This window comes from Podarcis liolepis, assembly GCF_965112155.1.
Source record: "Podarcis liolepis genome assembly, chromosome: 3".
In the NCBI taxonomy this organism is placed as follows: domain Eukaryota; kingdom Metazoa; phylum Chordata; class Lepidosauria; order Squamata; family Lacertidae; genus Podarcis; species Podarcis liolepis.
The window spans coordinates 63,111,095-63,138,660 of record NC_139557.1 but is presented as its reverse complement, the minus strand read 5'-3'; the positions used below and the strand labels follow the sequence as shown (position 1 = coordinate 63,138,660).

The following is a 27,566-nucleotide window of genomic DNA, read 5'->3' as shown; positions in this document are numbered from 1 at the left end:
TGAATCCTTAAATAATTTATTTTTACCATTGGATTCTATCCCTTCCGCCCTCTCCCACAGTTATACACTTGCACAGCTTTGGAGGTAAAATGAAATAAAAAGTAACCATACTTAAAAACAAAACTGTGCAAATTTAAAAATTACACTTCTGAAATACATAATATAAATATTTTTAACATGTCTTCACATTTAACAACGTTTACAAAACAGGGTGTAGGATTTTCACAGGAAATGGGGCTGGAGAAGAGAGCGCCATGGAAGGATTATATACGAAAGTAGAAGCACAAGCAGCACAGCAGAAGCAAGAGACTCACCAGGCCAGGTGGGGAAAGGACGTTCTAGACTGCGGGGCTTCAGGTGCCATTTTATTTAGTGCCTAACTCGTGCAGATCTGATAGTGGCTTTGTGATAATGGCAAGGAGAAATTCTCCGATTGAAAAGCTGGTCCCAAACACTATGGAAATAAATGGGGTTTCTGCAGAACTTTCCAAACTGTACTCCATCCATTCCCTTTCACTCACTCACAGGTCCTTTGCAGCAGCAATCAGGGAAGGAGAAAAGGGAATGGCTGAGCCCAGCTCTTCTGCCAGCTCCTGCTCCACATGAGAATGCAGGAGCTCAATTAAAGCCTCATTTCCCACTCAGTTCTGTAGAGATTTGGACGGCTTGGCGCCCATTTGGATCTAAAATGCACTACCAGGCAAGTGGAGCAAGCGGCTAAGTGGGCCCCTGGTATGTTCTCTTTGGCAGAGAAAAGGGGACATACACTGGTCACAGCAGGCACTGCCACGCCTCCACTGTTTAACTTCACCACTGTAGGTGCCCTCTTGCATTGTCCCCCAAGACAGACAGATGCCAGCCACAGTTTGCATGGAGCACAGGGTCTTAGCGTGCCTAACAGAACAATCCTAACCATGTCCACCTGGAAGCACGTTTGAAGAAATTCAGTGGGACTTGCTCCCAGGTAAGTGGGGTTAGGATTGCACCCTTGGGCATCTTCATTATGCTTTTGTTATGATTCCAGCCTAAGCCCTGTCCTATGCCAGCAAGTATGTATGAACAGCATGTATTTAGGGGAACTTTTCATATCGGAAGAGATGCGTACCCAGCTGTTTTCCATATTTCTAAATTATGACAGCAGGGTTAGTAGCAAACAAGCAAACACAGATTATGAAATGGAGAAACAGTGGCCAACGGGCCCAAGTTGTTGATGGTGACTGCTGTTTTACATGCATGAAACTCTGGTTAAGAACAAAGAGAGAAAGAACAAAACCAGTTTCTTTAAAATATATATTTTTTAAGCCTAACAATCAAGTTTTAAAGGCTTCTACCATGACTTGCTAATAACCTTGTTTCATTCACGGCTTCCAGCAGACTCTGTTTGGTAGAGAGATGAGCATTTTCAAGGACAACAAGCCCCAGGTTGTGTGGTAGTTGCAGTGCAGGAAACCCTTCATCTCAGGCAGGTTTCCTTGGATTTTGAACGCTTAGTATTCAGACAGTGTGCAAGAGAAGTATCAGCAGAAAGAGGGGTGCAAGAAACACAGTCTATTCATCTCTTATGGTTGCGTATTAGCATAGAACAAAGTCAGAGTACTGAGAAAGGAGTTTGTAGTCAAGTATTTGGCATAAGCATCCTGCATCTGCAAACTGTGTTTCTGTCCCAGGATACAGAATTCCAGAGAGCATATTGTTCTTTGTGCCACAATGTGCATTTGTACGTACACGCACAAGCAGGTGTACATGTACAATTCAGCTTATTGTTTTCGCCACAAAGTCACGTGTACTTTTCCCACAGACTGTGAATGAGACTGGGTTGAGTGTTTTGGAGGTTAGCACCATTTTCCTTTCACAAGGTAAAAGCCGGCGTTTATTCTCTATTGCTAGCCGTAGATCTGCTTGAACTGGAAGCACTCGTTGCAGTAGCCGTTGCACTTGTTATTGCCGTAGTGGTCGCAGGCAGGGGCTCGGCAGCGCTCCTTGGGGAGCTCAGCTGCTGGAGGGGACCCCCGAGGTCCCCCCAACTGGGCCTGCTGACCAACGTGTAGGCACTCCGGACACAGTTCCCCGTTTCTGGAAGCTAAGTTGTTCCTACAAGAAGCTGTGGCACACTTGTGCTTCTGAGAGCTTGGGAATGTCTGGCGTAAATCTCTGTGTTGTCCTGTTCGCTAAAAACAACGGAGAACATTGTCAGGTTTAATTGTAACAGTCACAGCCTTTATCTGAGCTTTAGTTACTTTTATTCATGTCATATTATTGACCAGAAGTTCCCAAAGGTGAAAACCAAAATGAAAACAAGCAGTGGTGTGCTTTTTAAGTTAGAAAACAATCATGCTGCTTCTGTGCAAGCGCCCTGGATAAGACACTGACACAGGCTGCATGAGAAGTGGCTTGCAGAGTGGATCACTGTGGCTTACAGGAAGAGGGCAGGACACAAGCCAAGATGACCCATTGCTCCTGCTAGCGCATTTGCACTGCACTGACCTCTTCACCTCCTCTCCCTTCCCCATAAGCAACAGAGATGCAAAAGCTAGGAAGCAAATGCAGCAGCATATCTCCACCTGGTAATCTGCTTCTGGCTTGCATAGAACTAGTAGACTGCTCCCTTCTAGTTACAAAAGGAAAACTATTACAAGTATGTAACACTTTCTTGACAATTCTGATGGTTGCAAAATGAAGAATGGATGAAAGAATAATTGCCCTGTGACTTGGGCTAGGTCTTCTAAAAGAGTTTGGTGTTAGGCTAATCTAAAAACTCAGGTTTTCCAGTTTTGGTACAGGCCAGATTTCTCTCTCCCTCTCCCACCCACCCCTCTCTCACACACAATGCAGATTATGTACGTTTTCCATTCCACTGTACTGTGACAGAGCAGCACCAGCACTAGGGTAATTTCTGAGATGTTAATATCAACAGGAGTTAACACTTCCGAGAACAGCTACAGAAATAACCCCCCGTTCCTTTGGATGTAGCAGCCTTCTGGTTAGATAATAAAAGCAGGTTTTAATTTTTTATTGTTATTCAGGGGCCTGTATCTATCATCTCCAGAATCCTAGGCAATAAACTACTAACATAAAGGGATGATAATAGGAGTGTATTTTCCCTTCTTCTTAAAATGGACTCATAAAGACTTTTCTAGGAAGAAAGGCAAAAAGTTAAATCGGGGGGAAAGATTTTGTTATGTTGACTGACCTCTGATTGTCTCACTAGCTGGTCTTCGGTTCTTCTGGCTTCACGCAGCCTCTTGCTCTGTGCTTTTATAAAGCATTTCTGGCAGTAGCCCTCAAGCATCGTGCTCCCGATTGTGCCACACTCTCGACCCAGGCAGGAAACTGTGTTCTGGTACACGGCAGCTGAGGCTCCCGAGTGCCCTGAGGCAGGAGAAGTCCGCTGAGACCTTCTGTGATGGGGCACCGAAGTATCTACGATGAGAACAAAGGAAGAAAGTGGTCACTTAGGAATGCAGGATGCTGCCATCTTGCTCAGTCTATTCTACAGTAATTGGTAGTGGATCTCCAGAATTTCAGATGGGGGACATTCCCAGCCCTACCTGGAGATGCCAGGGAATGAACCTGTGACCCACTGAAGAATGATGACTGGTCCATTAGGGTGAACAGGGTACTGCCCTACCAATCTCAGTCAGTCACAGCCAGCCCCAACCAGCCTGCCTTCCTAGTTCCAATCAGTCCAGGGTGTGGCCCTGGCTGTCAGCTTCCACCTCCTTTGTCCCAGTGCTGCCACTGTAGAACTCAGAAGGGATGGCATGGAGGCAAAACTAGAAGTAGCTTGCTCTGCCGCTCTTTAGCTCTGCCTCCACCTATTGTTGGGCTTACCGCTTTCTGCCCCACCAGTCCCAATGGTCAACATCAGCCACTGAGCTGTGACTTCGGCGACCAAACTTTGAAAACACAGAGTGGGAAAAGGGACTGTTGTCTGTGCTCTACCTTACCCATCACTTGGCTATTACTGAATGCAATGTTACATGAACAGTAGAGGCTAAAAATGGTCCCTTTTGAGATATACTAGCAAGGGAATGGCTGAGCCCAGCTCTTCTGCCAGCTCCTGCTCCACATGAGAATGCAGGAGCTCAATTAAAGCCTCATTTCCCACTCAGTTCTGTAGAGATTTGGACGGCTTGGCTCCCATTTGGATCTAAAATGCACTACCAGGCAAGTGGAGCAAGCGGCTAAGTGGACCCCCTGTAACGTGGAGCAATTTTCAGCTGGTGTGCCTTCTAGCACTGGGATACGGCAAGGGGAAAGAAGGACTGTCTGAATTTCTGCATGCCACACAGCAGCCGGACGCAGAGAACAAATGACAACTCTAAAATTGAACTGTGTGGATTCATTTTTAAAACACTCAGTGTTACAGCATGGCCTGCAAAATACCCCAGGAACAATCCCCAGAACCAGAAGCCCCCCCCCAATTGACCCCTAATTGAAAACCTGGAGAGCCTCTGCCAACCAGTTACAATAATATTGAGCTAGAGTGACCCCACAGTCTGACTTCGTATATGTCCAAGCAAGTTATTCAGCTGCTCTCATATCAGCTGCTCTAGTCTATGGCTAGAATTTTCTCCTCTTTAACCCTTACATGCCCCCCCCACTCCAATCCAGACTATACAATTTTTCCAATGCAGTTTAAATTGTTTGTTCAGTGAACATGTACATTTTGCCATCCTGGAGAGTTGCTTAGAAAACTATCAAATTTGTTCTATCGTGTTTCCACCCGCACCCTATAGTGAACTTTTAAATTGAATCTCTAACAGGATTTCAGAAAGGAATCTGGGGACATGCCCCGGTAACCAAATGCATTCCCAATACAGCAAACCCTTGAGGTTAGATTGCTGTTCTACATACTTCAGCAAAACATGAAAAGTGCACTGCAATTCTTCAATATTGTAAGTGACTAATGCAGCTGGAAGTAAGCTGAGCTTTTCCACTGCAGGCTTGCATTCCGTCTTGCAGTTCAGCATTACTAATGCTTTACAATTACACTTCATCTCACTGCTTCGTCCTGTTTGCATCTTACATCTCCTTGCAAGCTGAGATTGAACAGGAGCACCTTCCGTTCCACTGCTCGCAAACACCCCTCTCCCCGCCAGCCCAAATCTCTGGAAGGGAGAAGGAGAAGAGAAGCACATTCCCTTACACTCACCTTTGTTTTCCTGGTACTCAAAATAGCACAGTGTGCAAAAGCCTTCGTTTTGAGGAGTCCCGAAAAAGCTGCAGCCGGGCTTCCTGCACTTCCTGCTTCCCTTCTTCCACTCTTCTGGTCTCTGGGGCGGAGGGTGCGGCGGTGGCAGCTCTGCTGCGCTGCTGCCGCTTGCCGTATGGCAGGCCTGCTGAAAGAGGCTCTGTGACAGATGGGTGGGGTCCGATGTGGACCTCTGATGGCCCGAAGGTGCAACACCTGAGCTGCTGGCACTTGACAAATGGTCTCTAGTCCTTTTGAAGCAAGAGCTGCACATGCCATTAAAGGTCCTATTGGCGCCCTTGAGGCAGAACATGCAGGTCACCTGGTCTGGCGGCCTCTGCTCGCCTGGGCTGTTGCAAGGGCTCAGCTCTGCAGTGTTGTTGTAGCAGCGTTCACAGAGCCCGTTGTATTGCACGTTCAGGGTGAAAGGGCAGCCAGGGGTCCTGCACTTCATGGCAGTGGTTTCGCTGTACAGAAAAAGGCTGGGGGCTGTGGGGGGTGCCGAGCGAGGCCCTGACACTAGTTCTTCAGATGCCCGTGCAGCAGGCTCGCGGTGTTCGCTCTTAGGTGAGCTGGATTTACTTGTCCGGGGCTTCTCAGATCCCGTCCGGAAGTTCTGCCTCCTCGCCTTGCTCCCTTGCTGCTTCTGCTCAAAGCACTCATGGCAGTAAGGCTGAGTGCTCACAGACATGTAGAAAGGGCAGTTGGGAGTCTCGCATTTTGCCTCCACGAGCGACAGCTGGGGCAAGTTCAGCTCCACCTGGATCCTCTGACCCGGTTCCCTCCCAGCGGGCCGGGCATTTTCTTGCCACTTCTTGTATTCGTGCTGCACCAGCTGGAAGTAATCTTCCACTAGGTTAATCTCTTTGGGCAGGTTTCCTTCATCCAACCTTCAAGGCAAAAGAGACAAAGGAATTGGTATCACCAGGTGGGGAAAAGACAGCAAACCTTCTACAGTTTGGGATGACATAATAACACTGGAGAGCAGGAAGAGCTGCCATCCTACATCAGCAAGAGTGCATAATTGAAAGCAGCACAGCCTACACTTATGAAGCTGACAATGGTCTTTAATGTCTCTTTTAGCAAGATAAAGAGGCACTGTCTCAGTCCTAGTTACAGGACTGGGCTAGGCTGAAAGAGAACAAGCAAGCTGTAGTTTCTTTAAGATTGCCTCTCCTTCTCTCCCTGTGCAGTGCCAGATGTCTTCCCCATTAAGTGGGAAAGAACTTGACTCTCAGTTTTGACTGACAGCTATTCTGAGTGAAATTCTACACTGTGCTATTACAAATGTTCCACCTGTCCAAGCACATCAGCTTGCCAAACGGAATGATCTTCCCTTTCATCTTCCTGGGCATAGTTTTTTTGGGGGGTGTCTCTTGACCCCTTCCCCCAAGCCAATTTTGGGGAGCACAGGGGTAGGATGAGGGAATGCCTGTTGTGCAAATGGAATTCCTTTTCTGAAAATTCATTTACTGGTTTTCTAACAGAAGATGTTAGGATCTTTATCAGTTCTGTACGTTCCAGAGCCAGCCTGAATGGGGTTTTTTTGTTCTTATAGACATCTTTTAATTGTCCGGGATTAAATGCCACCGTAAAAGCAGAGAATGCACTCTTTGAAAAGGGCATCTGAAAGTGAGAGGCTGAATACAGTACATTGCCAACTTAAGAATATCTGTTATCAAGTTAAGTGCTGGACAGTGAGAAGATGAAGACTCACTTTGCAGCGTTAATGAGATGTGTTGTCCCAGAATCCCAGCCTTGCACGGGAATTTCTATCACCATCAGGTAATCTCTTAGCAGCTTTTCTTTCTCCCTTTCTTCAGAATCTGTTAGAAAGTGCACCTTCAAGTCTTCAAACCTGCCTCTTTCACAGCTGACCAATGGGACTGCCCGGATCTCTACGGAAAGGGGGGAAAAGAGGATTGTTGTGAATTAAATGGGAAAAGACAGGCACAACACAGCAGTGAGCAATATTAAGACCCTAAGGCTGATAACCGAAAACCACCACCCAGAGAGGTAATTATGGAAATTGACTGGAATTATAAAAGAGCAAAGAAAGGGACGCGGGTGGCACTGTGGTCTAAACCACAGAGCCTAGGGCTTGCCGATCGGAAGGTCGGCGGTTCGAATCCCTACTATGGGGTGAGCTCCCGTTGCTCGGTCCCTGCTCCTGCCAACCTAACAGTTCGAAAGCACGTCAAAGTGCAAGTAGATAAATCGGTACAGCTCCGGCAAGAAGGTAAATGGCGTTTCCGTGTGCTGCTCTGGTTCGCCAGAAGCGGCTTAGTCATACTGGCCACATGACCCGGAAGCTGAACGCCGGCTCCCTCGGCCAATAAAGCGAGATGAGCGCCACAACCCCAGAGTCGGCCACGACTGGACTAAATGTTCAGGGGTCCCTTTACCTTTATAAAAGAGCAAAAGTTATGAGCCACTTCAAGGTGAATAAATTGCCCAAACGAAGTATTTCTTATACAAAAGGAGTAGATAATCCCCACTCCCCACTGAAGGCTGCATTACCTTGGGGGTAATCTTTTGGGGACTGTATGCCAATACAGGGGTACCTTGGTTGTCGAATGGCTCGGCTCCTGAACAAATCAGCTCCCGAAAGCCGCAAACCCGGAAGTAAGCGTTCCGGTTTGCGAACGTTTTTTGGAAGCCAAACTTCCAACATGGCTTCTGTGGTTTCCGATTGAGTGCAGGAAGCTCCTGCAGCCAATCAGAAGCCCCGCCTTGGTTTTCGAACGGTTCCAGGAGTCGAACGGACTCCCAGAACGGATTAAGTTTGACAACCAAGGTACCACTGTAGTAGACAGTCTGCAGAATTGCATTGCGTGCTCTCTCTCTCTCTCACACACACACACACAATGCAGAAGAGGAAGCAATTCCCAGAGGGGTGGTCTGGAGAGCAAGAGTAACTCTGCATCTGATGTATAACAGCATGAGAGAGATCAAAATGGATTTGCTGTTGGTTTGAAGAGAACAAACAGGGAAACACCAGCACAGAACATAATATACCGGTAATGTCTGAGACCTACCTGGGCCACTCTCTTTCAAAACAACCAGAGGGGTGAAATGCATACTGTCATAGGCCAGGATGATGGGGTATCGATAACACTCTTCTGCTGGCCAGTGGAGAGGCAAGTAAATTCCGCCAACATTCAAAGGGGAGAAGCTTGAACCTGACTGCAAGCTTCTAAGCATTTTATCTGTTTCAGGAAAAGAAAAGCAAGGTTTAGTTAAACATGACTCTTGTCAGCAACAGAGCAAGGGAAACATTTCCATTTTAATTTCCAAACTATCAGAAGAATATCAATAACTCATTGTGAGGAAATATTCAAGCTGATGTAAAAACAAATAAACCCAAACCCTAAATCGCTTTCATAAGTGAGGTCATCAACACTTTTTGTGTCATAAACACTGTGTTTTCTTAGTGTTGTAAATACTGTTAACCTGGGGGCGGTGTTAAATTGCCTCTTTCAGAGGATAATTTGTAGAAATGTAGAAATTTACAGGAAACAGTCGCCACGAACAGAGGTGCTCTTCATGTTATTGGTTGCCTACCTCCACTTCCATGACACTGAAAACCTTCTGAATGCTCTTCATAGAAGCATGGGTGTTCAACACTAACATTGGATCGCCCACTGCAAACAGTACTTCAAAAGCAAAAGACACATTCCTACCTGCGACAACTATGATTGGGCGCCGTAGGATGTTAACAAGGACAAATATGTGGATTTCTTCCAATGAGTTATACTGAAGACCTCTGTGGGCGACTGATGTTTCTGCAGATGCCATTTTGATGAGGTTCTCCCATTCGTCCTCCCAATTCTAATGGAGAAAAAGAAAATACATCTATTTAGCTTTGGGTTAGTATCATGCAAGTTGGGAGGCCTTGCATGCAGATTATTTTTCCTTATCCGAATACTGAGAAAGTTAATTCATACGATATGCATTCCAGATGTATAGAACCTGAAACACTAACTAATTAAGGGCACGGCTGCAGTTGATTTGATGTTGCATTCTCTCTTCTGATTTACAAATGCTCTCTTGCCTAGCAGGCAAGTGGTTACTTGCAAGCCTGCAACTTGAGGACTGTGAAACAACGCGGTTGCTTGAATCTTATTTTCTCGATACTTCTGTGAGTTGGAGGCGCCAATGCAACTGTGTTGCACCACTCCACTCTTACCACCACCACATCCAAATAAGCAGCTGTGACGGCAGTGTAAAGAGGCAGTTTCATCTTAACATGTGAAGCTAGTATTGGCTGTTTCCAGGTTTGAGAAGACTAGTCTATAGCCTGCTTGGGCTAGCAACTAATAGAGAGGATAATTTATCCTTTCAACCAGCAGGTTCCTGTAGAAAGAAGCAAGAGCAGAGGCCCCCACATGACGTAGATTCTTGGATGGGAAGTCTATGTCTAGCTGTATGTTTCTAAAAAGCAGGATGGGTGTTTTTTGTTTTGCTTGGGTGGTAGCAGCGCCTCTTCATAACAGGAAGAGCAGAGACATGCCAACTTTTGGAGATGTGGGTGGTCCATGGAAATAACCCATCTCTGAGGAGGTTACTTGAGTTGGAAACTCCACAGTAGTGAAACGCTTCGTTAATAAATTGGGAAATCCAGTAAATTTAATGGACTAAAATGTTTTAACTAGTTGGCAGCTCTGCAATTTTACTTTCTTAAGCTCACTACCATAATTGCCTCCCATCCTGTGTAATTATACACAGGAAGTCACAATCCGCCCAACCATACCAAGGTTTGAAACGTTATTCGCTACATAAATCAGTCCAACATACCCTGGTGTCATAGCAGAGTCCTGTTGCCACAAATTCCTGCGATTTCAGTGTTTCTCGTTGCCAGCGCAGTTTAAAGTTGCGTGTGTCCACTTCTCTGAGTGCACTAAATAATGTTTTTCTCAGGACTAGGTCAACATCTTGGACGCCCCACATGTACTGGGATGCAGCATGCATCAGGCAATTCCCATCCCCTACAGAGAAATGAAATGGGTTAGTTGTTTCATACACACAAACACAAATAAATAAATAAATAAATAAAATAATAAAAGTCCAAAACATAATGGACAGCATACATATGTCAAGTTCGTTAAAAATAAAATATCTGGTTCTGCACGAACCAGTAATATTTTGGAGAAGCAGTTAACGTCTCTTAGAAATCTCCCCTCAAGCCATCTACTTTTACTTTGGCTTAGTATCCTTTGAATTTTGGGAGCATGGGATAGTCTGTTCTGCTGCTCCCGGTCTGAGTAAGTGAACACTGACAAATAGCTGTATTTTTCTAATCCAGCATTCCCCCACCAAGTATGTGTGTGTGTGTGTGTGTGAGACGATAATTCTGAATGTGCGACTCCAATGGGATTATGCTACATGTAGAAAACAAGAACAGATCCAATGTTCTGCCTTTCTGCGCAGAAATCTTGTTGGTGCTGAAGGAATTCTGTGTAGGTTGGCAGAACAGCTTTGATCCTTAAAACACAGAGAGAGCGTCAAAATAGTGTTTACATAGTGTCCACAGCTGGTATGAATGAAAAAGTTGACAATCTGCCCCTGAATGGAGAAGTGACTGAATATAAAACGCAGATGAAACTATTCATCCTATAAAAATGTCAATATAAAAATAAGCTCACGCCACTTTGAGTGCACAGTTCCCATTTATGCATGTGGATCACGCTCTATGAGTTTAATTTTCAACCACTTCCCAATAGCTAGTGTTCAAGGGTAAAAGGATATTAGAGCTTTGACTAAAACTACAAAGCTTAAGAAAGTCCATTTAATTAATGATACAGCTAGAGGAGATTTCCCTATTCCAATTGCCGTTTGTTGTTGTTGTTTAGTCGTTTAGTCGTGTCCGACTCTTTGTGACCCCATGGACCAGAGAATGCCAGGCAGTAAATTGCCATTTACACCGGTTTAAGGGAAGTACAGACTGAAAATACTCAGTTCAATTGCTGATTTTACTTTATTTTTTGCTGAAAAGGCACCATTCTCTATAAAGTGTTCAGAGCTGACATTAGTCAACACTATCAGCACTAGATTTTATGGGCACAGCCTTTTCCTTCCTAAACAAGCTACTGAAAATTGAGAAGCAAAAGAGAAAGTGGATTTATAAGAAATTGTTTTACTATGAATGTGGTTAGTTGGGTTGTGTAAAACATACAAGTTTCTGGCACTCATGGAGAATTCTCACAAAAATATAGCAATGCACGCAGCACTGTGTGAACTTTCTAGGCACAGATCACTCCAGCCAAGAATTGCTGAAAAGGCACAGATTGTTTCCAGACATGGGCTTTGCGGCAGAACGCTCTCATTGAGGAAAAAGTTGCCAGGATTGCTATAGAGCAGTGGTTTTCAACCAGTGTGCCGTGGCACCCTGGGGTGCCTTGAATGATGGCCAAGGGTGCCACAGGCAACACTGGCCTCTGTCCCTCTTTCCTTCCCTCCTTCCCTCCTCTGATGCCCCCTCGTGTTTCTGCCTCCCAAGGCTTGCAGAGCTGTTTGTTGCAGCAGCCCTGGCTACAAGCTCCTGGTGCCTCTGAGGCTGGCAAGAGGGTGCTGGTTGCCGAGAGGTGAGGCGGCCTCGGAGCAAGCAAGCAAGTGGGTGAGGGAGCCCAGCCAGCTGATCCACGAGCCCTTGCTGTTGGGAATGGATGGACAAGTGGAAGGCCAGCCAGGCAGGCAGGCACTGAGCTGGCCTTTCTTGTGCTTGTTGTGTGTGCAAGGCCTGCCTGGGAGCAGAGTGCCCAGTGTTGAAGGGGAGCCTTTCCACCATCCAGGTCTGGCAGTGCCCACTGCTCCTGCTGCTGCCTCCCAAGGTAAGGTGCTGGCCTCAAGTTCAGCTTTGGCCAGCCTCCACTGGGCCACTAAGGCAGGGCGCATCTTCCTCCCAGGCCCCTGGGGGGCAGTGTGAGGAGACCGTCTCTCTGGGGCAGGGGCGGCGGCAGTAGCTGCCCGGAGGGCTCCCAAGAAGAGGGGAGAGGAGAGGAGACTGAGAGAACATTCCACAAGGGAGGGTGTTTGAAAAAGGGTGAGAGGCTGCCAGCTGTGCAGGCAAGGGGTGACATAACTGGGCTCCTGAGCCCCACAGGGCTGCCGCCGAAAGAATGCAGTTGGTCAAGGGAGCCGTGGACTCAAAAGGTTGAAAACCTCTGCTTTAGAGAGAGGAACTACAGTAAAGCACAGGGCTTTAAACTTTGCACTCTCGGGCGGAGGGAGGAAATGACTTTTGTTGAAAAATTAGTATCCCTTCCTTTCATTCTTGCCCCAGAAAAGGGGATGGATCCTGCAGCCAACTGGCTAGGAAAGGTGGGGACAGAAGAATGTCAGGAGAAGGATGGGAGTGTCAAGCTACAGAAGGGAACCTTTGCCTGGTTTTTAAAGAGATATTTGTTTTTGTCGTGGTTACACCAAGGTTCCATTCCATTTTGAAAAATGGCACCAAAGGCCTAAGTAAACAGTAAACAGTACCCCAACCAAATCCCAGTTTCACGGTCCTGACTAGTGCTCTTTTTGTTTGTTTGTTAGAGCAGGATCCTTTCCTCCACTCTACCCAAATCAAGACCAGTCCCAATGTATTCTGCTGCCAGACAAAAGGAAAAAGACAAGATGGTGAGTCGTATCCAAATGTTAGTCCATCTCAGAGTAGAACCACTGAAATAAATCGGCATGACTACCTTGTTTGTATTAATTTCGATGGGTCTGCTCTGAGAGAAACTTAGTTGGATACAACCTGACATCTCACCCCATTCCATGTACAGAAGCCAACCAGACTGGCAGCTTCTTCAACCTGACTGGCAATATTATTTAAACCCTGGCGAGGGAAGCAGGATAGCTTTGGGGGTGCAGGACAGAGCTATGTGGCATATACACCCTCTGCCCACCCGAGTGCTAAAACAGAAGCATTTCTTATAAAGGGGTAAGTCCTCACTTTTCGTTTTCTTTTTCTGCTTTAAACAGAATTATCTAACACAACTCAGAAAGCTGGCTTGTCTTTGCATAATCATATTTAAAACAAACAAAAAATAGATATTAAATGCAAGGGTCAAAAAAAATGCTTGCAAGGCTGATTTATAGTCTTCTGGCTTTACCAACCATAAAAAATATGGCATACAAGTAGGACAATTATTACATCCTGTAAAGAATTTCCCTTTGCAAAATCTAGAGCAAAGATAAGAGGGTTTTTTTTCCTTGTGTGCGCTTGCTTTCAGTTCTGCACACTGAACCGCCAGTTCAAAATTCCCTAAGCATTTGGAATTCCCCAGTGTTAAGCTATTTGACTAGTAGTTGAGTAACAGCTATTGTACTTCTTGTTCCGATGAAGAGACATTTGAACTGTGAAGTACACAGTGGACTTTCCAAGTAGGCGTGGCTAGGGTAAGTTGGAATGCCTATTCATTAGAGAAGCGAAATTGCTAGTCAGTAGATGTTGGAATCTTTTTAAAATGAGATGTTTCCTCCAATCTTTTACGTTAAAAATACAATCCTCAAATGCATGTCATGTTTGAAATCAAATTCCCAGAACTGTATGCAATCTTTCTACACTTTTGCTAAAATTATTTGTGATGAAATAACAGATGCATTTATTTCTTGGGTCTCAAAATGGGCACAGAGCTACACCCCCTACAAATGGATCTATGACTGTAAGAACGACCAAATGCAATGCTATTGGCTATGATGAAACTGCTGTTTCTTTTCTTATTAGTTATTTTACTATTTATTTAGGGCACAAACCACCTCCTCCATGTGGAGAGAACCCTTTGTGTGCATGACAGGGGTCTCGTCTATATCATTCTACAGAGCCATTAGCTCAAGGACTTCTGTGTAACATGCCCACCCACTGTCAGTCAAGTGAGGTTTCATCCAGGCTTCTGATGGGAAGCACAGGAGGGACAGGACTCAGCAGAACACCTGTCGAGATCCATTCCATGCTCACAAAGATGCATGCATGTGAAAAGGAAATGGATCGGGTTGTTTTATTTTGCAAATTTTCTTCTTTATTCTTGGGGGAGGGGCTGAATAGGGCGTTCCTTTAAGTCTTGTGGTGGAGGTGGGGAAAAGGTTGGGACTGGAACTGTTCCTCAACCACCTGACAAAGTAACAAACCCATATGGGTCTGTGCTTTCCAGGATCCATTATTAAAAATCCAGTAGTTGGGTATTAAAAAAACAAAACCCAAGTCCTTCTCTCTATTTCTCTACTTTGAAGTGATGCAAAGTAGAAGATCTTTCACTACTGTTACACTCTCATCTAGTAAGTGTGTAGTTTAACACATTGGCTGTGTTCACACATTGCGTGTGGATGTGTGGGCTCCTGGGGAGAAGGTGACAGCAGCTTTGCTCCTCTCTGATCCTTTTATTGGCTACAGCTCATGAAGGAAAAGAGAGATTACCCACAAGACAGAAAGAGCAAAACTACCCAACACATTGCAGAAGCCATAGTTTGGCTTACTGCGCTGTGCAAGCCAGGCCACTGAAAGAAAATGCAATAGTTCAATAGTTCACACGATCAGAACAGAATTTACACATTGGAGATAAGGAAGTGTAGTCCAGGTTTTAACACGTGCTCAGAAACCTGAAACTCTGTTTCAGGGCTCTAGCGAAAGAATCTCTCAGAGAGGGAAAGTAGAGGAATACCAGTATAGAACAGCGACTTGTCTACTTTTAAATAAGACAGCCCATGCAAAGATGTTTGCCTTTCTTTGGATGCAACTGAAGCATCCATAGGGACAACATGGGTGCTTGCAGACTACCTGTTTACCCAGCATTCATCCTGATGTATTTGACGAAGATTAGATGACATTCAATAAATTTATTCATTTAATAAATGAGTAAATTTATATCCCACCCTTCTTCACAAAGCATCACACGTGGCAAACACAGGAATAATAAAACGATTAAATTATCTAAAAACAATTCCAATATGGATGCAGATAACCAATCACTCTGATTTAGAAGACTAGATGACACTGCGTAAGCAAGTGTCGCCCCACATGTTCCAGCGCATTTTCCTGTCACTTTCCTTATCATAAAGTTCAGTCTTTTGGGGAAGTGGGTTTGTTGTGCAAGAGCTCCAAACAGCTTGAATTGCACAACCTGGATGTGCTGGGATGTGACGGAATCCCACACAAAAACAGCAATAGTCTGGAAGGGCCCCAAGTGACCCACTCTTAAAGCTCCCACAGTCCAGTGAGAGGTCCTGATCCACCATTTGAGACCTAACACTTACTCTCTTAAGTTTTTGAATGAACTGAGCGGTTTTGATTTTAACTGGTCTCAAGGTCTTGAGTTGCCGCTCTGTCCTTTCACTTGATATGATTTTATAGTAATTCTGCTATAATTATCTAACTAAGTTTCTATCTTAAGTTTTTGAATGAACTGAGCAGTTTTGATTTTAACTGGTCTCAAGGTCTTGAGTTGCCGCTCTGCCCTTTCACTTGATATGATTTTATAGTAATTCTGCTCTAATTATCTAACTAAGTTTCTATCCTACCATTTCTCCCAATGAAGCATATCAAATAATTGTATTTTATGATGTAGATATCGTATATGTTGAAAACTGTCCAGGGATTACTGTGTACTGAAGGATGGTTTATAAATCTGGCAAATAAATAAAAAGAATGCACAGATGTTATCACTCTCGTCTTCTGGGGGCATATGTGTTAAGTTTTATTTTAGTCCTGGTAACAGGAGGTGCTGTGGAGCTGCCCTCCGTATGGTTGTGTTGCTGCTGCTTACCTGGATGGCACAGGGGTGAGGTCAGGGCTCTGTGCAGGCAGCAGCAGCAGGAGCACTAGACTGGCTCTGCTGGGGCACCTGCATAGCCTGACCTTGCTGCCGCACTGCACTGTCCAGGTAGGAGGGAGCAAAACTGCTCTTGAGAGAACACCTCATTACACCACTTCCTCTTGCCCAGCAACATTTAGCCCGTATTAATTTAGACAGAACAACTTGTACAATGAGAATTCAGGAGATGTAAAAAGTTATAAAAGCTGTTGGTGACTCTAGACATTGCAGGAAGTGTCAAAAAGGGGATGTGTGAGCGACGTACATCCTCTTTCCACACTACTGATGTCATATCTGAAGCAGCAACTTGTGCTTGGGCATTCCAGATGTTCACCTAACTCGTTCCTTCCCACAGAGTTGTGCTAACTGCTGCTTCAGACATCACATTTATTACGTTGGAAGCAGGGCCCAAGTTTAGAAATGAGCTTGGAACCCACTGAAGTGGTGGGCACCACCAGTGAAGAGATTTGTCAGTGCCCTGATCTGCAATTATTATACGGAAGTCCTATCAGGACAGGTATAAAGGCGGGACTATTCAGGATTCTGGAGACAGAGTCTTCGCCATCAATCCAAGAATTAATTTAATACCTGATTGGGCAAGAAGCATGTAATGTACCCAATGCACTGCAGAAGGCAGTCCATGCCTTGAGGGCCACATTCACAGGGCACATGAAACTGGTTTCACTGTCTCTTTAATTGTGTTGAAAATTTATACCCTGCCTTTAAAGCCCTCAAGATAACTGAAATCAGGATATCTTAACAAATACAGACATACATGAATATTTGCATTCTTATATCACAAGGCCAATGGTTTGCATGGAGTGGCTCACCATACAAAAATGGCAATTTACTCCGCACAAGAACAAGGCAACAATATAGCGACCCAACTGTGTGAATGTGTATCAAACAATACTTGCTATCATGTGGAGCAATTTAAAGTTACCTTTAAATTGATAAAGAGTGGGTGGGCCACTCACTGGCTCTCAAACTGACTTGAAAATTTAAATTTTCTGAAATTAGGCCCCAAATATATAGTTTTTAAAACCCTCCAAAATGAATTATGCAGCATTCACCATGTCCTGAGTAACTTGGAAGAAGGGTTTCACAAATATGTAACCTGATATACATCTAATAGTTGCATGGATAAAAGGTAACACTAAGAACCAATTGATTCCAGTTCCTGGTTCAATGAGAGCAACTCTGGAGGGTAAAAGGAAGTGTCATAAATAACAAGTGGAGGAAACACAAAAAGAGGATGTTCCAGTCGTTTGTATATCCTCTTTGTATGTTCCACTGAAATATATACAATCCAGATCAGTGTCTTTTTGTTCACATTTGGCAGCATTGTTCAGAAAGTATGCAAGTGTTGCCTGTGAGCCAGGAAGGTTTTTTACGGCAACAGTACATAAGTCCATGAAGTTAACATAATATACATCTATGCCCTAGTTTGACATTAGGCAACCATTTCACTTAAAAGAAGAGAAAAACAGCCCCTTCGTAATTTAATTTTAAATGCAATTTGAACTAAGCACACTCAAGGTCCATTGAGGTAACAAATGAAGCAGATGCTATTTCTGTCCTGCCAGAACAAGGAGAAAATAAGCCCGGCTTACCATTTGTCTTCAGGGGCACAAGTTTTTTAACTTCTCGACACCAGTTCAGTTTCTTCTGACGTTCTAGTGAGGTTTGAGTTGCTTGGTCAATAAGGGCCTTTTGAAGAATCTCCTGGAACTGTAGGCAAAATTGACACATTCTGAACATCTCTATGGTGTATCTATGCATAGTCTTAAAATGCTGGATTATTCCACTGGTGCACTTGACAAGGTCTTCGGGCATTCTCTCCCTTATCTTCACAGCTTTCAGCATATTGCTCAAGTATAAAGCTTGAGGAATGATTTGCGAGCCAGCCATTTTGCAAGAAGAAACCTAAAAGAGGAAAGAACACTAGTAAAAGAAGGGTTTCTGAAAAAAATTATCATTAAATCCTCCTTCGCCTCCCTACCCCAAATTCAGCACAAAACACAACCTTTTTCATAAATTACATTAAAACAGGAAGTTCAGCCTCAATAGCTTCTGTGACACAAGTGCATCAGCAACAATGAGAAGGTTCTTTGGTACGGATGTCTTAAAATTACCACTCACATTTACTACTGATTTATCAGAAATTCTAAGCAAACAGGCACCTGCTACTGAAAATGAAATCTGCATCGGAGGAGTGCCCTATGTTAATTCTAGAGCTAGTGAACTGCGGTGTGCCCAATGGCGCAGAACTGGAGAGCCTGGATTACTCAGCTGTAAATCTATTGAGATGACAGCAGAATTTCCTCTTAGCTCAGAATCCCCCCTGTCTGTTTCTCCATTCCATATTCCCCTTATGATCAAACTAACTAGAGCCTGTGGGTTTTTTCTGCTGGATTTTTTTCGGGGAGTGGGGGAGCTTTGCTTGTAGCACATGGCATAGGTTGGTTTCTTGAACAGTCTTACAATATACAGCATGAAACCCCACACACAACGAACTTATTTAGACGACATGGATAATTACACGTCATAGTTTAGAGAAGTAGGAAAATACCCACCTAGTATTTGAGTAACTGGTTCAAATAACCTTAAAAAATGTTCAGTCCTACAGTTCTGGAGCAGTGCATAGGCAATATGGATTATTTTAGTCAAAACTGTCTTCTTTGTTCCTCAGTTTTTTGTTTTTAGCCTGTCTACTATTTTGTCCTCTCTGTGGTTGGTTTTTTTAAAAATACTGTTTTCATATGACATGTGAATAATTCTAATTCACACTTATCCACACTGTCCTGGAATCTTCTAATGAAAGGTAGTTAAAAAATATTTTAAATAAATAAGCAGGTTCCTTGTTTAGGCTACTTATTTAGTCTAATAGGCCAATGATAAAGGAACAGTGAGAACTCGCATTTTAATTGGCCTTGCATTTGCTCTCAGCAGTAGTGCTCAAGACTGCACAACAAATAATGCACCTAAAAGGTTGCGTTTTCACTGCCTCCCTCATTTCTCCTCTTTCTCTAGGTTCTGGAACTTTTATTTATTTATTCTGCAAGCCTGCAAAGCTTAAGAGCAACAAAGGCATTTTTGCTACTAAAAACTTAGCAAAATGTATTGTTGCACACCACCCCAATCTCCGAGCAGTGTGAGATTCCATGGGTTCCAAGTGCTTATCCAGGCTTCCATTTCCTTGGAATGAGGGACTGTGGAGACTGTGATGTCTTTATTATATATGGTTTATTACACATAAATACAAACAAACTAAACCTACAATGGAGGGGTTCACAGCATTAACACCCCTGAAGGTCTTTCTTCTTCCATAGCCACAGCCTTGGCTCCAAGTAGAAAGCAGGCACCTTCCCCCGCCCCCAAGCTTCTGCCTGAAGCCTGCTTCTAGCTTCGCTCTCTCACGCATGCCTCTGGCCCTTGTCCTCCTCACCAACAGCTAGGCAAGGGAGGGGAACCCACTCTTTTGCCCTCTGGCACAAAACCACTTTGTTACCCTAAGGACCCATACTTAGGGAGCTATTAACTCACCAAGAAGCTGGCTATTCCAAGATTTTCATCCTCCTGGATCCAGGAACTAGAAGGGACCCAGATATATAGCCTAACACACACACACACACACCACCACCACCACCACCACCACCACCACCACCAACTCAGAACAGCATTACTTAGAAATGGTGAAAAGTTGCTTTTTTTACTTTAAAGAAAAGCATGTATTTCAAAACAAGGTATTAAGGATAATGGGATGGAAGGCAGCTGAAGATGGACAGTACCTGCCCTAAAATGGAAAAAATAGTTAAGAACTGTGCAAACTACTAATCCAAAGTCACTTGGAAGGAAATAAGATAAATGTGACTTTCTTCTGAATGAATGTGGCCAATAAGCTATTAACAAAAAAACAGGAAAAGCATCAGTAACCAATAGCTTGGGTTTGATCCAGATTCAATCATACTTAAGAGTAAATCCACTGACAGCAGACTAACCACTGATTTTAGGGGGCCTACTGTAAGTATGATCAAATCCACATCCTGCCCCATAACAATAATGCCGGTGCTAGTTCCCTTTCCACAAGAGTTTTTGTCCAGGAATCCTATGCACATTTAGACTCCCTGAGCTACAAACACACATTACATTTCTCTGTGCATTTTGAACTGTAGAAGTGAACAGATGTGTATGCAGTTAACATGTTCAAATGAAAGATGTGATCCTGCAAGTACTTAACACAAAAGGACAATTTTGAGTCAGTATTGTCCCTGGTAAAGTTTGCATGTGTAAAGGATGATGACATCAGTAAGGGATGCTTAGGACAAGCACTGGTTGTTTCCAGTGTTAAGTAATAATAGACTATCCAATTTGTTAAGCTCAATTAGAACACTACGTAATTAACATTCCTATTCTGCCAACAGCTGTTCTCCTCCTTAGTGCAGCATGTGCTATGGATTGGAGCACGTCTGCCCATTTTGAAGTTATCCAACAATCAGGGTTATCCTGCACATGTTTACTGAGGAGTAAGTCCACTGATTTCAATGAGACTTCCTTCCAGAGACTTACCCTCAGACTCTCAGCCAATTTTACCAACTTACATATCACCAACTCATCTACAGAAATCTCACTGATATGAATGTTTTAAAACCGTGACTATAAGAACTACTACAATGATAACAACAACTTAAAAACCAAATCAAGCTGCAAAGAAGTTGGACTACAATAATAGCACCCCACAAGGAGAGCAGCTAGTGGATGGCTCTAAGAAGAGGGGTGACCATTTTTCCTGAGCCCCCCTTCCCCCTGCAGCTTCCCATACCACCTTCCAGACATGGTCTCTCAACTCTTTGGAACAAAATTTGGTGGTGGCGGCGATGAAAGTGGGGAAGAGGAATTAGCTAAAATGGCCTCTCCCGCTCCTACATTAGCAAATGTGTCCACTGGATCAAAAGCCAGGACTGCAAAAGCCAGTTTAAGCAGGCTGCCCAGTAACTCTGCGGAAGATAGTCTGAGTTCCATGGAAGAAACCAATAAACCAAACAAAAGCTGCATAGGACTGGAGCCTTCGGAAGCCATAAAACAACAATCCAACTCTACTCCTCACAGATCATGATGCCCACAAAGTAATGTGGGCAAGTAAAGAAGGCAAAATGTTATACAGCTGGGCAGTTTACTGTGCAGCTCATAAATGGAGGCTTTGTGCACTGTCCCCACAACATTATCCTCATCAAATCACCACCCTACATTATTTCCCCATTTAATCTGGATTTTATGGATTGGAATTTTGATAAGGGCAACATCATGCAGATGCTGGGAGAGAAAAAAACACCTCGCAGGTACAATAAACATGCAAAGGGCCACTGTCGTTTCGAAAGGGAGCACGTTTAATTTTTGAAGCACCGGTCAATATTTCATTGCTAGGGTCCACAGTGTACAAACAAAACAGCATTTACTGCAGAGGCTCGCAGTGGTTTTTATTAAGCAAGTCCACTAGAGAATTATATCTTTTTCTGCTGACTCCTACAATGGACCTTGAGATTGTCTGAAAGCAGTGTTAGAAACCGAGATATGAAAGCTAGAAGCTAAACGGCACCTTAAGCCTAGGTTATGGGCACAACAACAGGAATGTCTAGGTGCGATTTTTTTTATAGCAAGAATACAAAGCTGAAAATGAATGAACTGCAGCTAAAACATTGTGTTCATTTTTCACATAGTCAGATCAGCTGAATCAAACTTGGAGATCAATGGAGTGTCATATGCTGCAACCAGATTGTTGCTATATCCTTCACTCACCAGCCAATCTTATCCCACATCCTGAAAAATATCCCCACGCTGTTACATCCTTGCACTGAACTGTCTCAAATGTCTAAAGTTCTAGCCACAAGCATTATACTCACGTACAAAGTCCTAAATGCCTACGTTGGGGGGGGGGTTAGTACTGTACAGAGAAAAGGTGAGTAAGAGGGGCATGATAGAGATGTATAACACGCAAGGTGTTGAGAAAGTGGCCACAGAAATTACAGACAAGGTATTGACCCCATTATTTGGATATTATTTTCTCAAATGCATCATGCAGGAGGAGACTGCTTTTCAGTCGTAACTTTATATCTTGCACTCTGGTTCCATACAAGTTTATCTGCAGGCATGTTCCACTGATATCAATGTGACTTATGTTCAGATAAGTGTGTCTTGGATGGCAGTTTAAGGGTGTGTAGTAAAGTGAATGCATATCTTTGTAATGTTGGAATATTCAGATGTGACTACAAGTCCCATGTCTTGCAAATTTCTTGGGGCACTCCTGGAAACAGCTGGATGTCAATGGCACAGCACACGTTTTGCATGCAAGAAGTACCACATAGGGATTGGCATCTCCAGGCAGGGCTGGGAAAACTGGCTGAAACCCTGAAGAGAAGCTGCCAATTAATGCAGAACAGCACACATAGACAACAGTAAGCTAGGAGAAAAAATGGTCTCATAATCTATGTCCTGGTAATATACCGGTACATTCCTCAGGACAATCCATGTCTGACTATCTACAAGCATTTTCAAACACAGTTAGGGAAAAGTACAGTGGTACCTCGGGTTAAGAACTTAATTTGTTCCGGAGGTCCGTTCTTAACCTGAAACTGTTCTTAACCTGAGGTACCACTTTATCTAATGGGGCCTCCCACTGCTGCCGCACAATTTCTGTTCTCATCCTGAAGCAAAGTTCTTAACCCGAGGTACTATTTCTGGGTTAGCGGAGTCTGTAACCTGAACCGTCTGTAACCCGAGGTACCACTGTACTATGCTCCACATCCAGTCCTTGATATGAAAGTGAAACGGTATCCCTAACACCCATGGCTGAGGACCCATTAACATAACATTCATTAGCTAGGACTAATTAGTGCAGGGTCCGGTCTGTATCTGGGTTGAAAGTTCCACTCTCTTTATCTAAAGTTTGGAGATTCATGAATGTAAGCCCTGTTGGGAGGTGCTAAAAAATAATTTGCTCAAGTGAGGGGGTTGGTTATTGCTTTAAATAACCAAAATAATAAACAAAAATCCTGAAAATGCAATCTTATGCACGTTTCCAACACAAATAATTTGGCGATTCCCTTGTAACTATGTTCAGGATTACAGCCTGGAGATGTTACAAAAAATTCTGGATTAGTATGAATGGTGCTCATGTTCTTCCTCAATGTTCCTTTTTTGTGGTGTAATAAATAATCATTAGAATTAAATAGCTAATAGTTTTACTTTGAAAATGCACATACTGCAGTGTTCAAATAGCTTATGCAAGTCTTTGCTTTAAAAATGGGAAATAATGCATATTTCATAACTGTTTGTATGAGTTGTCATGCAGTTATGTAACTTTATGCAACAAACAAGTATTACTTGAATGCATCTAGCACTTGTTGCAAGGGCATACTTGTGCCACGGTTCAAGCCCAGAAGTTGTTTTCAGTACTGAACTTCTAGAACAGGTAAAGTAATAAAGTCTCTGAGCTTGTGTAGATTACAGAGCGAGGAAAGCGCTAGGATACCACTTTAAACAGTCATGGTTTCCCCCAAAGAATTCTGGGAGCTGTAGTTTAAGGGAGCTGAGAGTTGTTAAGAGACCCCCCTCTATTCCCCTCACAGAACTACAATTCACAGAGTAGTTTAACCATCAATTCGTCTTCACGGGAAACTCTACAGCATTTTTTTTTAATGGAAACACACAAGCAATAACCGAAACTACCGAAGCATCCTCAGAACTAACCTGCTCGCTGTGTGCGCCTAACTGGAGCAAACTAACTAACTCCTTCTCTTTTGGATGCTATACACATTTCGCATTAAACAGAAACGCAACCCAGGATGGCGGAGGATCGGGGGGGGGGGAGATGCGCATCTCTCCAGCATCTCCATAAATGCAAGCAAAAATAGACCCCCCCCCAGGCTGGCTCGTTGTCCTCACCGACCCCGCGAGCAACCCCACAAACTGCAAAGCAAAAAAAACCCAACCCAGGGCATATGACTTACTCGGCGAGCTGGGGGCTGGGGGGGAGGCAGTGACCCTCGAATGACTCCGCCAGTAAATCCTTCTCAGCACAAACGAGCCGGACTTGGAGAGATGCGGCTCGGGGGAGCCATGAATCCCGTCCCTTTCCCCGCGAAGAAGCTTCGGGATCTCTGCTGGCCTGGTCCGAGGGTGCTGGCTGGTCCAGAGGCGCCTTTGTTAGCTGCCCCCTCACCCTCCTCCTGCTCCTGCTACAGTCGTTGTTTTTGCTTTGGCCGCCTCCTCCTGCTGTCTGCGTGTGGTTCTTTCTTTCCGCTGTTTTACTATGTGGAGCAAAACACACACACACACACACACACACACACACACACACAGAGTGTGGATGCGGGGATTTCCACGGCCGAGGGACTTTCCGACATGTGACACCAGCTGCCTGCCTGCCTGCCAGAACAACAGCTGCTTCCAGGGCGAAGGAAAGCGACCCGGCGCGCTGCAGGCACAGCCCCTCCAGGGGGCGCCCCGAGAGCAAGCGAAGCCTGAGGAGGAGCACGTACAAGCACGTGACTTCCTCCCCGGCCTGCGTCTCTGTCAGCGCACGCGCACGGATGACCTCCGCAAATTCCCCGCCCATTTTTTCCTTTTTCTTTTGCGTTTCTCAGGCTGGGGTTCTCCCACATGAATCACCTTGGGCATCCCCTCCTACCCGCGTTAATCCTTTTTTTATTTTTTACTTCCGTTCAGTATTTTAATCTGTTTAATTTTTTTCCCCATCCCCCTCCGCTACGTCCCAGCTTTCTTCGTATTTTGCTTGATCCGAAATTGCATTCACACAACCGAAGTAATATTCATAATGAAGCGTTCTGTTACTAGGTATTCCAATAGGGTGTATGTATGATATATTGCATACTGTATAACACACACACACACATAAATATCATAACTTAGAACCTGATAAATTTGTGAGCCACAGTCCACTTCGTTAGATGCATGAAGTGATAATCCTGAATTAGCAAGTGGAAGGAATTTAGAAGGGTGAAGTCAGAAGAAAATGAAATGCAAAAAAGAGCAGGCAGTGAGGATTTCCTTCTGATCACACTTTTACGGTCTCAAACTGCATGTTTGTGTATGTGTTGTATATACACACTTAGGCATCTGATGAAATGGTGGACTGCGGTGAAAGTTTATGCTATAATAAATTCATTACTCTGAGGTGCCACAAGACTATCCTGGCAATGGTAACCTAAATAAAGAGTACATTTATGCTGCTACTACACCACAGACACACTTGCACATTTCAGAGCTCTCAGAATGGTAGCATACGAGATTTGTATTTGTATTTTTTTTCTTGGCAGTGAAAGAGATCTCTGTGAGTACAAGATTCGTTGCAAAATTCAAGGACCAGTTCTTTCTATATTTTCAAGATTAAAGTAACAGAATGGCAGCATGTTTTAAAGGCAGCCTGAGTTCCATTATAAAAGCCAGAACAGTTGTGAACACAGAACAGTGAGCCTTTAAAAATGAAGCAAAGAAATGCACACTACTGTACTGGCATGCAAGCAAAACTGGTCCTTTGGCCCATTTACCGTAAGTGTTCATCACAATTGCCATTCAGTATAGCCAAGGCTGTGTTTTCACCCCAACACTCTTTGGAATATTCTCCCTAGTGCCTTCAACTCGATTAAATATGGTGTGCACATCCACTCAAGGAGCAACAGGAGTTTGTTCACCCTGGCTCATCTCTGCAAAATGAAGGTCTACCAGCCTTGCGTGTTGAGCTTGCTACTTTATGGAAGTGAGTCATGGGCAACTTACAACCACCAGGAGCGATGTCTTAATGCCTTTCACATGTGCTGTGTCAGGAAGACTTTGAGCATCACATGGCAGGACGCAGTCTCAAACCAAGATGTGCTCTCCCAAATCCACATCCCCAGCATGTTCCCACTCCTGTCTCAGCGACGTCTATGCTGGCTTAGTCATGCCCACAGAATGGAAGAAGGCAGGGTCCCCAAGGTCATACTCTATGGGGAGCTGGCTTCAGGAACTAGGCCCATTGGCAGACTGCATTACAAATATGTCTGCAAACAAGATATGAAAGCTGGTAACATCAACTCCGCCATGTGGGAATCCCTTGCAGACAACCGCAGCACCTGGAGACAGGTTGTGTATCCACAGCAGTGATCAGAGGAGGAATGACCATTGGGAGGAGCGCAGAGAGAAGAAACATCGTGATGCATCTGCAGCAGCACAAATGGATGCCTTCATCTGTCCCAGCTGCAACAAAACATGTCTCTCCCGTATCAGTTTCTACAACCACAGCAGGTACTATAACTCTCCAATGGTTTGATTTCATCCTCAAAGGCGCATTCCTCCATTGTTTCCTGAGACAGATGGATGCCAACCAACATAGCTAGTGAATTAGCTAGCAATACAAACCCTCCAAGTGTCCCTATTTTCTAGGGATGTCCCTGATTTAGAGAAGCCGTCCAGGTTTCTGATTTGATCCTGAAATGTCCCGCTTTTCCTTAGGATGTTCCTATTTTCATTGGAGAAATGTTGGAGGTTATGGAATTATCTGACCCCCAAACCGTCTGAAGGCAATCCTATATAGGGAAGGTTTTTTAATGTTTAAAACTTTTTATGTTTTTATATATGTTGGAAGCCACCCAGAGTGGCTGAGGCAACCTAGTAAGATGTGTGGGGTATAAATAAAGGTAAAGGGACCCCTGACCATTAGGTCTAGTCATGGCCGACTCTGGGGTTGCGGCGCTCATCTCGCTTTACTGGCCAAGGGAGCCGGCGTACAGCTTCCGGGTCATGTGGCCAGCATGACTAAGCCGCTTCTGGCGAACCAGAGCAGTGCACGGAAATGCCTGGGGTATAAATAATGTAGTAAAATTATCATTATGTTATGGGATGTCCCTATTTTCATCAGAGGAATGTTGGAGGGTATGGCAATATAAATCCAGTACAGAAAATAGAAGTATGGGGTCAATGTTAGGTTTTCAACATTGCAATGTTGAAAACATCACGGTTTGACAATAAACCGTGATGTTGAAAGAAGTTGCTTTGGCCCCAGCTGGCGATGCGCCGGGTGAAACTGTCTCGTTACCTGCTTAGGCTGTAACCTTGCTGTCTAAAGCAGCATTTTTATATATTCTGTCACTCCTGTTTTATATAATAAACCAAGCTTTTTTTATTTCTTTGTGTGTGAGCTTCTTGTGGGCATAAGATTAAGGGTTAACACTCATCCATAAAAGCACTCCAGCAAAAGATCCTAAACCCCACAGCAGTGTGTACAGTAGATACATGCGGGCTGGCTGTGCACATGTGAGTCCAGTTACACACTCGTAACATGGATGTGGTTGTGAAATTAGCACATGCAATCTTTGAACATTGCACCATACACATGTGACTTATGACACAGCCACAGCATTCACAATGGAGGTTTCCTGATCCCTTTTTATTTCTGGAGGGTATGAGAAATGAAGGCGGCAAATGTATCAGAAAGGAAATGACTTTGTATGCAGTCAAGAGGAAAGGTTAAACCTGGCCAGGTGAAGCTATTACTGAGTGCCTGGATAACGCTTAAAATG

The 27,566-nt window shown here is 44.2% G+C and overlaps 1 protein-coding gene across 2 annotated transcripts; it reads right to left on the bottom strand.

The window, feature by feature from the left end:
- TNFAIP3 (TNF alpha induced protein 3) lies at positions 1–24,482 on the bottom strand. Of its 2 annotated transcripts, none has more exons than XR_014524627.1 (9): positions 23,997–24,437; positions 17,604–17,916; positions 9,992–10,182; positions 8,878–9,025; positions 8,233–8,403; positions 6,912–7,092; positions 4,179–6,084; positions 3,191–4,035; positions 1–2,168 (listed from the first exon to the last, which is right to left on the bottom strand). XR_014524627.1 is itself a non-coding variant. In XM_083497245.1 (9 exons), the coding sequence occupies exons 2-9, from the start codon at positions 17,899–17,901 to the stop codon at positions 1,884–1,886; spliced, it is 2,433 nt and encodes an 810-aa protein (XP_083353371.1). In that variant the 5' UTR covers positions 17,902–17,916; positions 23,997–24,482; the 3' UTR covers positions 1–1,883. The 2 variants fall into 2 exon arrangements, 1 of the variants encoding a protein (XP_083353371.1); XM_083497245.1 differs by having other exon boundaries at positions 3,191–3,420; positions 5,156–6,084; positions 23,997–24,482.
- Positions 24,483–27,566: the final 3,084 nt, after the last annotated feature.